The sequence below is a fragment of the Cyprinodon tularosa genome, unplaced genomic scaffold, assembly GCF_016077235.1.
Source record: "Cyprinodon tularosa strain WSP-4 unplaced genomic scaffold, ASM1607723v1 ctg333, whole genome shotgun sequence".
NCBI lineage: Eukaryota > Metazoa > Chordata > Actinopteri > Cyprinodontiformes > Cyprinodontidae > Cyprinodon > Cyprinodon tularosa.
The window spans coordinates 1,248,498-1,258,905 of NW_024039045.1; the positions used below are offsets into that span (position 1 = coordinate 1,248,498).

Sequence of the window (10,408 nt, forward strand, 5' to 3'; positions counted from 1 at the left end):
ATTTCATTGTAGCATTATGCTTGATTTAATTAAACTTAATAATTGGGTCTGAGTATACTGGCGCTTTTTTTATCAGTACATTTTTACCCTTTATTTTTTATACTATGAACGATGTTATAATGATTATAATAGAAAATGGCCACTAGGTGTCAGTATTTAACTAAGGCCTTTATGGCTAATACTGTATGTAGTTTGTTATAAAGGAAAGAACAGCTGAGAAGTCAAGCAGCAGACACTCATGCATTAAAATACCAACAATTATACAAAGACAAAGATGAAGCCACAGAATAAAATGTTCAATATAAAAAAGAACCAGAAATATGTGGAATGAAAAAAACCTGGTGAGTTTTAAAGACATTTAAATGTTGTGTAAATAATTGCCATTATTTGTAATTGTAATACAACAAGTCTATGAACAGTGGCACGGGAAGGGGGGTGCTGCGGGGGCTGCAGCCTCCCTCGTCATAGCATCAGCCCCCCATGGTGGGGGGCTGTGGAGTAACATAATATTGTACTTAAAAACATGAAATTATTTATGTATTTATTTTTTAAAAGACTGTTTGATATGGGATTAAAATGATGGGCTGTGTATGAGATATAAACTAATGATTCATTATTTTAATATTTCCTAAAAAACTAGGCTACTCCCCCGGAAGCTTCCGCCACCTCACATTCGTTTAGGCATGGCTAGCAATAGGCAGCAGAAACGTATTTCTGACTATTTCGAGGTAAGAAATGGTTTTAATTTCCCTATACTGCCGCATTTAGCATTATTTATGTGCCTATTCGTCTTAGTCCTGTGGCTGAAGAAGTCTACGCTAGAATAAGGCTGCATATCACTAAATATTATGTCTCTATTAAGCTATTTAGTGATAAAATATGAAATTAGTTAATTTTTTTTGTGTGTGTGTGTTTTTTGTTTCAGATATGAAATCATTCCTCCATATCCATAGTCGAATGGACTTTCAAGACGTTCAATGCTCAGTTTAGGCTATATTTAGGCCATGTTTTATTCAAGTATTCCTGATCCTGTTGATTGGGAGCTGTTGTTTGTTTTGAATGATTAAAAGAGAAGAAATAAAGTTTAAAATGTTCATGCTTTGTTCTGATGCATTTTAAATGGCAGTTTTTGGCGACAAATGTAGGCCTACAATATTATTTTAAAAACGTCAGCCACAGCCCTCAACATAATGACGTCATGTGTTTTCCAACCCAGCCATCAGCCCCCCTCGCTTGAAACAGCTTCCAGCGCGCCTGTCTATGAAACCTTTTTTAAGCAAATGGACCTGACTTTATTTTACTTTTCAACTGCTTTACAATGGTGCTATTGAGGTCCTCACAACCATACAACGTTCCTTTAGAGAAGATATTTAGATGGCAAAACATTCCAACTCCACAAAGTCCATAAGCAGAGATAGTATGCCTTTTAGCTTTTATAAAACACCTTAAATTTTATGTTGTAATTACAATAAGCCTCAGATCAAATATTTTTTACTTCAGTGGTACTGAAAAAAAGAATAAAATATTTTGTTTGTTTAGAGGGTTTATTTGATGTCACAAGAATTTGGTTTTCAACTGTATACGGTAATTCTCTACCTTTAACCAGGCACACCTAGCACAATTCAGCAGGAAAACAAACACATAATAGAAACATTTACAAAATAAATAGGCTATGTTAAAAACATTGCTGTGAATTCAATTTTAATTAAAAAATACTTTCTGAGTCCCAAATGGAAATTCAAAGTTTTAAAGCACTTTTTAAATGGAAAACAGCATACCATCTTCTCTGCAAGGGATCTATTAGCAGAACACCTCTGAACTTAGTAATATTTCATTACCTGATTTGAAAGAGGTCCTCCTCTGATCAGGCTTCAGTATGGGCGCCCTGACTTGTCTGAAACTGCTGCTCCAAATTAACAAACAGAAATTTACTTCACTTTTCTGTCAGACATGGCATTAACTTTTTCAGTGATTTGAGCTCCCATAGCATGGCTATAGGATACATTAATGGACTTTGATCAGAGTCTAAACCCCAGACTCCATAAATCAGTCAGCTTTTAATTCTTAAATCCCTTATACTAAGATAAAAACTAGAAAAATCCCAAAACAAATTTGAACATCATTGCTACGTCTTACAACTTTATTTTCTATTTCATCTTTATTTAGCACGAGTTTATCTCCTATATAATTAAATAAAAACTGCTACTGTACTTTTTTGGCACCGCTCAAGAATACGTGCCCAGAACCCTTAAATAAAATCATTCCTATAAACAGTTGTCACCCTGAAATGTTACTCTCTCCCGTTGTCCTTTTGCACTGAATCTTGGAGAATTCATTTTATTTCACTTCTCTTACAAACTTATTAATTCTCATTTTGGCATGATATTCTTCTGCAAAATGTTACACATTTATTTAATGTTTTCGTTATCAGAAAGGTATTCAGATATTGCTGTTTTTCTTGCTTTTCTCTTCAAACCTTTCACTTCAAATGAATTGTGCATCGCTGCCTCCCAAGCATAAGCTCAAAGAAGAATAGGAGAAAATGTGCGGTAAGTCAAGCAAAAAAGCATGCATTGTTTTGTTTTCCACATTTTGATGATGTCATATTTATACACAGGTATTCATCAATAACTTATTAAATTTTACTAAGCTGTGTTTAATGTGTCGGTTGAACTCATATTGTAGGAATTTCTGGATGTTAATGCATGTTGCGTTATGAATGTTGCAAATATTATTATTATTCTAATAAACTATTAATGCTTAAAAAGTGTTTAAGATAAAAATATTTGCTAAAGAACATCATTAAGTTAAAACAGGTAGGACTGAAGTTAAACAATTTCCCAGTTAATTACTATCTAGGGTGCTGTTTATGCAACCATAAATGATATAAATATCACCATGGTTTGAATGTTATAATTCAGTTAATGAAATGTAAGTTAAATTAAAATTAACTAAAGGGGGAAAAAATACATGGGTGGGGCGACAGTGGCGTCAGATGCAGGAATTTGCCCTGCAATCGGAGGGTTGTTGGTTCAAGCCTTGGCTCCAGTTTTCAGTGTTGTTGTGTCCTTAGGCAAGACACTTCACCTGCATTGCCTAACGATGGTGATCAGAGGGCCCGATGGTGCCTGTATACAGCAGCCTCACTTCTGTCAGTGAGCCCCAGGGCAGCTGTAGCTTGCCACCGTGAATGACTGAATGCAGTGTAAAGCGCTTTGGTGACTTGAAAAAGCCCTATATAAGAACAGGCCATTTACCATACATTAATTTTACCTCTTTAACACCAGAAAGATAGTTACATTTTATCGATTGTTAAAACCTGAGTTTGAAAATATCAACAAGCACGTCCAAGACAGAAATGGATCACAGCAAGCACAATAAAAAGCAAACCTAGTTCCTTAGGTATTATGTTGCAGGTATAAGAACAGAACATCTCTTGGTTTTGTCAAATACTGACTAGTTTGTGTTGATTTCTTGTATTACAGTCTTTTTTTCTTGCATATTAATAATAATTTTTCATATCACTGTGATCTCCTGAAGTAGATCTGCTGGGAAGTAGCCCAGTTTGCGTCCTGTGCTGACCTTCAGGTAGCCCCCTTTTTCATCCCCTTTCTTCACTACGATCTAAAATAGAGATGCAAGGAGAGCATTAGATTTAGTAAATCAGTTTAGTTACTTTCTTTCTTAAAATCTTTCATGTATTTTTTATCTTATAACATCTGGTAAATTTTGAAAAAGTTACCTGATCTTTCTTGAGTGTAATTTGTCCCATTTCTCTGTTACCGACGAAGGAACGAGTCACCTTAAAAACCCTCTCAGATGCACGCACTTTTATGAGATAATTGGCAGGGAAGTATCCAGTCTTTTCCCCCATCTTCCCCTTTTAACACAAAGCTCAGTATTAGAGTTAACTGTAACAGTAGTAAAGAGGAAAACTTTTTCATTTTGTAATGGAAAAGTTTAACTCACTCTCCACCACTCTTCATTGGAATCATCCAGCACTATGATCCGATCTCCAGGGCTAATGAAGGAAAATGGAGTTCAAAGATGTTTGGTCAATAAAATCTTCATGACCAATAAAGTGAATATATTAAGAGTTTTTTTTTTTTTTACGTACTGAAAGTCAAGGTCATCTTTCTCGATGGCTTTGAAGCGGTACAGAGCCGTGTAGTAGTGGGAGCCAGTGAAGGCCCCTTTAGCCTGTTGATGATCCAACATTTGAAAACAATGCTGGTCTGAAGTGATTACCTCCAGGTGCTTGTTGAATAAATAACATAAACATGGCTCCCACCTTGTCGTCTGTCTTGTCTCCACCTTTTTCTTTTTTATTATCTTCAGGTTTTCCTGCATGAAAGAAAAAATAGAAAAAAATGGCAATATATATATACATATATATACACATATATATATATATATATATTAGATTTAGATTAGATTAGATTTAACTTTATTGTCATTGCACAGGTACAGGTACAAGGCAATGAAATGCATGCAGTTTAGGTCTAACCAGAAGTGCAATAGCAGCAAGTGCAGAATAAATAATGGTTCTATAAATACAGGACATGGGTTCTACTGAATAAGTATAGAGATGAATACCATTATAAACAGAATCTTACTAATAGATGAGTATAATATGTAGATAACTAGTTTTATGAACTAAATTTACAGCTGGATATGTACCGAATATAACATACAGGTGGATATTACTATAAAAAGGGTTTTTACAGTTATGTGCAACAGCATATATACAGATGGGTTTTACTTTAAAATGAATACATAAAGTTTGGACAGAAGCTATCTTAATTAAAGTGCAGTGGAAGGTAATTGCATATTACAGTTAAAGTACGTTATTGCAGATGTCAATGTAAATGAGTATCTACCCTTTTAGTTGACCTAAAATTAAATATTTCCCAATTTCAGCTGTTTGTACAAGTCGTTGTTTTTTTACTTCAGAGTATTTATGATATTCATTATCTCATAATGCATCCTCATTTTAGTTTTACCTTCTCCTCCCTCCTCGTTTTCTTTGGGTTGCTGGTTTTCTTCTTCCTCTTCTTCCATCATCACCATCTAGATGAACAGATGTTTTAAAGATCAGCTCTTTAACTGAAATTCATAACTATATTTTAGATATGCATAATTTAGATATTAAAAACATGTTCAAATTTATTGCCGACTCTGGCAATGACGTGTTAACAGTCTTGGTCATGGTCATGTTCAACTCTGTACTGAAGTTGATTTACATGAGCATTTATCTTTATAATCCTGGAAATAGCCTTATTAAACAGTTGTTTATGTAAATAAATGAGCACCCACGTTTTTCTTACCTTTATGGACCATTAATGAATGATTAATGAAAATAAATAAAAAGATCTCAAACTCTCACTGTTATTGATTTATAGCAAATTAAGCCGAGTTAGTTCTTGTGGCGTATAATGCTAATAGATTTGAAGAAGAATGTATTTATAGCTTATTTTATGTGGGTGGTGGTGTATCCTGCAGGTACCTCAAAAAAACATTATTCTTAACTATGCTTTCTTCCTTATGATTAAAATGTCACCAAATACTCACATTTTTCTTGTCGTTTTCATTCTTTTTACGCTCCTTGTTCGCCATAATGACACCGACCCTCAAGGTGTCAAAGACTGGGTCATTCCGGTTTGGGTTGTCTGGTTTTTTAGCACAGAATTTTAAAACCGGAAAATTAATATCAGCAATTTGATAGAAAGTGTGTATTAGTGTTGATCATTTAACAATTTATTTGAAATGTGGGAAAGATAGTAATCCAAATTTAAATTTTTTTCCTTTTTGATATAGGTTATAGTTACAGTGGCTCAGGTTATCCGGCGCTAACTCTATAGTTATGCTGCTATAGACTTGGACTGCTGGAGGACATGGGGACCGCTTTTCATCATTCTGCTTCATCCTACTGTATCTCTATTCTCCCATTCTGCAGTATTTGTTAGTTCAATCTCTAACTTTATACTCTCTCTGCTGTTTCTTAAAGTAGCTTCATCTGGTCTGTTCCTGTTTGGCTGTGACACCATCCTATAGAGAAATATCAGCTGTGCTTCTGCCATCAACACCTTTGTTTATAGATGTTGGAGCTTGGCCTGTTTTTCAGTGTAGTCCTATTTGACTGACTGGCTGGATGTGCTCTTTTTTATCCTCTGACATGGGAACTGGCTCAGAGCTTGTTTGCCTGGCTGTGTGTTTCCAGGGCGCGGTCGCCTGTGGAGCTGGTTGACAGTTGCCTTTTGTATCTTTGCTTCTTTCTGTATGTCTGCTTCTGTCTCCTTGAACCCCAATCGTGTCGGCAGATGTCCGCTCACACTGAGCCTGATTCTGCTGGAGGTTTCTTCCTGTTAAAAGGGAGTTTTCCTCTCCACTGGTTTGCATTCGATTCAATGAGTCGATGCAATCAGCTGGATTTCCTTAGAGAGAAAACTGAACCAACCTGACTGTATGATCTGGTTTAGATGTTTCTGTATAGTGCCTTGTGATGACATGTGTTGTGAATTGGCACCATATAAATAAACTGAACTGAAACTGAATTGAAAAAGTTTGGTAGACTCACTTGAATCCGGTTGGTCGCTGCTATAAAGGGGCGAACTGTAGGCCCTTCTGAAGCCAGGTGGCTGCAGAAAACATGTTTGAATTTGTGAAACAATATTTTTATTGGTGCAATAATATATTAGATATATAAATATGTGTACTAAAGGAAAACTCACAATTTTGCCAAAACACCTCTGGAACTCGACGTAGTGCTGACATGAATGGTGGATGTTGGTCTTGCAGTTCTTACACCTCAGACAAAATTTGTTGTTCACTAAGAGGCATCCAAAGTCATGTCAATGATATTCATGAGGTTAAAGCAGTGCCCTAGTTGTAGTAAATATACCAATTCTATAGAAATATTAAAAACAGAAGGACCAATTTGATACATACAAACAATCATTCGAGCACAGACATCACAGAACTTTGGTTTCTTGCAGTAATGGTCCTTAAACTTGTGGGGTTTATCATTGACCCGAATAACAGGTGGAGGAGGTTCTGGTTCCTTCTCCTCGACCTCTACCTCCTCCTCATAAATGAAATAGACCTGAAGAAATGAAGATAAGGAAGGATTTATTTTCCTCATTTGAGAAAGGTTTGTGTGTAAAGTGCTAATTAGGAATAGAGTTATTAGATGTTATTAAAAAGGTTTTTATGAAAGGGTTAGAAAATAAACTCCTTAGTCGATTAAAATAATAAAAAAAAACTAGCTTTAAACAGCTCAAACTCTTCTACACAGTCCAGCCCTGGGAATGCCCTGATAATACCAGCTTGTTTTTGGCATGGTGTAATCACTCACAGTGTCTCCATCTTCCCTCACAAAGTTATCAGGAGCCGGAGGATTGTCATGAATGTCCACAGAGTTCTTATCATCCTCCCTAACTCACAGATACACACAGAGATACAAACACACACACACAAAGGGGGAAAAAATGAGATCAAGAAGAGGTCAAAGGGTAATTCTGAGATAAGAAAGTTCTCTTGAACATGCTAGGCAGCTAATGGAAATTTCATGTATATATATATATATATATATATATATATATATATATATATATATATATATATATATATATATATATATATATATATATATATATATATATATATATATAGCAGGAATTTGGGCTCAGACTGTTGGGGTTTATCTCTACCGTTCTTTGACTTTTTTAGAAACGTTTGTGCCCTTTTTGCTTTCCCAAATAGTTGAAGCTCAGTTGAACTGTATGGAGTTTAACTATGAATAACTATTTTCAGGTTTTGTCATGGATGCTCAGATGGATTTAGGTACTTATTCTCAACCATGTAGCTCAGGCTGCATGGTTTTCAGGCTGTGGGAAAGTTAACCTTGATCCTGCTGTCCAGTATTTTGCTATTTCTTACAGCTTTTCTTACAGGAAGATCCTTTGGTCAGCTCGGCATGCATATCACAGCATGTTGCTGCCACCACTCTGTCAGGTTGTGGGGATGGTATATTCAAGGTGACATTAAGTATAACTTTTTCTCCAGCCCTTGTATTTTGTAGTAGGTATGGAAGTTTCACTTGGCTCTTATCTGGGATCAAGAATCAAAGAGTTACAAATGTTTTTTCTCTAAATAATGCTCTCCTCTCATGACCTTTGAGTTTGTCTTGGTAGGTTTGCAGTTATTCATTTTCAGATGGTGAATTAAACAGAACTCAGTAAGATGTCCAAAGCTTGGGAAACCCAGCTTTAAACTTCTCCACAAGATCACCCTGACCCACCTGCTGTGGAAAGCATAGAGACATTAAATCTGTACAGCAATAGAAGCATGCAGGAACCGTACTCACTGATCCATGCTGCAACGCCAAACTTTTCAATTTACCAAAACCTAAAAGCAATCAAAAACATTACACTGTAGCATCACTGTGTTTCAATCAACATGATTGTCAAACCAAAAACCATAATCAAAACCAATGAAAAGTGAAAACACTTAAAATGCAGGAAAGTATATAACCTCATCTTCATAGGGGGACACTAACTCATCATATGAGGGAACCAGAGGATTTATTTGACATGTATTGAAAGGAAATATGTTTAGGCCACGAACGAGAGATAAGTTATGCATTTTCATCTGGTGCTGATGAACCCCATTTCTATTGCTGCCCTGAACATCTTCCTCTATCACTCATATAAAAGAGCCATCGTTTGTGTGGCAGTTAAAAGGGTTGATATTGTTGGAATTCCTTTAAAACAATCAAAAATTAAACTTAGCTATGAGTGAAAGCATGTTAGTTAAATGATTTGAAATAGTGGAAGATCAAAACTACAGAGAAGCTTTTACTATTAAATGAATAAACTACAGGAAAAAACTAAAATAAATCCAAAACATGCAGCTATAATACATTTTTCTCAATCTCTAAGCTGGTCACCTGCAGCACAGACAATCTCTGAAGACATTTGTCAGCTTAAACCAAACTATTTTTGGTTTGTGATATTGGATCTCGTCACAACTAAATTTGGAAGCTGTTGCCAGTTAAAAAAAAAAAAAAAAATACATAAAGCAGAATTTCAATAGATGATCCATGTTTAAAAAAATACTGCTTTTACAAACTGATTGAAGATTGCCTGGGCAATCGGACATAACTTTCCCATAGAAACTGATGCAAACTACCCATGAATTGGAGCTCCTCTTGGCCTGTAAAAAAAAAAAGTTTAACAACAACATTAAAATAATACACACATCGACTTACCTTTTGTCCAGACTTGTAAAATGACTCTTAATGTTAGAAACTGGTGAAAATGACTGCTGTCTTCAACAGCATTGGACCTCTGCAGTGTTATTAGCTCAGAGCAGCTGAGTCTAAGAATGAAGTTGACCAAAACGTTGCCTCACGTCTTAAGGCCTCTGGATCCGTTTCTCTGTACTCCTTCTTATGTTTTCTTTAGGTTGGTTCTTCTCTGTTATTAGTTTCTTTCTGTGACTCAAACATTTGTAGATTTGTGAAGTTCTTTGTGACGGATATCCATGGTTTTCTGCGTGTAATTGTATGCAATGCCAGCTGAGCTCTGCTATGTGAAGTTGACAGGTTGGAACAGCTGAGGAACTCTGACTGAGCACCAGTGACGATGGAAATCAGATACATTTTCTCTGAGTGGCTTCATTAAAAATATACACACATCTCTTTTATCTAGTCCCTCCTGTTTTACAGGCAACAGAAATACACACAGAGACAAGCTCAGGTATTTATATGTAATTTAAAATTACATTTGAAAGTCTGGGGGTGGTTAATATTTTAAAGATTAGTTATACATAGAGGAGAAAATAAAATATCATATCTTAACAAGTAAAATTAATTCATGGTTTACCGAGATTTACACTATGGTAATACAGCTGTTTTAAGGCATAACTTTACAACTAATATGCAATATTTTTTCTTTATTTCTGTTTTTTTATTTTCACAAATTTTAATACTTTTTAATGTTTTCTTTTTAGGTTGTTGTATTTTTGTGGTATTTCATTAGACACAAAAAACTGCATTAAAAAGAGAAGTCATATATATTTTTAACATGTTAACTCAACATTTTATTTGGCTGGGTAAAGATATTCTTTCTTCAGCTTTGATTCCTCTTTTTCTTATTATTATAAAAAATGACAATTTCTTTTATCTATCTATCTATCTATCTATCTATCTATCTATCTATCTATCTATCTATCTATCTATCTATCTATCTATCTATCTATCTATCTATCTATCTATCTATCTATCTATCTATCTATCTATCTATCTATCTATCTATCTATCTATCTATCTATCTATCTATCTATCTATCTATCTATCTATCTCACATGCAAGTTAACGATTTAAAACTGAAGTGTTTATTACTATTAT

The 10,408-nt window shown here is 34.9% G+C and overlaps 1 protein-coding gene across 1 annotated transcript; it reads right to left on the reverse strand.

Moving 5' to 3' along the window:
- Nucleotides 1-3,304: 3,304 nt before the first annotated feature.
- On the reverse strand, nt 3,305-9,624 carry stac3 (SH3 and cysteine rich domain 3). The gene is made up of 13 exons (XM_038294067.1): nt 9,269-9,624; nt 8,366-8,406; nt 7,355-7,433; nt 6,949-7,102; nt 6,732-6,829; nt 6,578-6,638; nt 5,572-5,669; nt 5,004-5,070; nt 4,292-4,344; nt 4,118-4,200; nt 3,970-4,021; nt 3,743-3,880; nt 3,305-3,624 (listed from the first exon to the last, which is right to left on the reverse strand). The coding sequence occupies exons 2-13, from the start codon at nt 8,371-8,373 to the stop codon at nt 3,517-3,519; spliced, it is 999 nt and encodes a 332-aa protein (XP_038149995.1). The 5' UTR covers nt 8,374-8,406; nt 9,269-9,624; the 3' UTR covers nt 3,305-3,516.
- Nucleotides 9,625-10,408: the final 784 nt, after the last annotated feature.

What these genes read in the sequence shown, in the direction of transcription:
- stac3 (XM_038294067.1), bottom strand. An exon ending in CCAATGAAGAGTGGTGGAGA is followed by an intron (nt 3,881 to 3,969) that starts GTGAGTTAAACT and finishes TTGTGTTAAAAG; the next exon opens with GGGAAGATGGGGGAAAAGAC. An exon ending in TTACACTCAAGAAAGATCAG is followed by an intron (nt 3,625 to 3,742) that starts GTAACTTTTTCA and finishes TCTCTATTTTAG; the next exon opens with ATCGTAGTGAAGAAAGGGGA.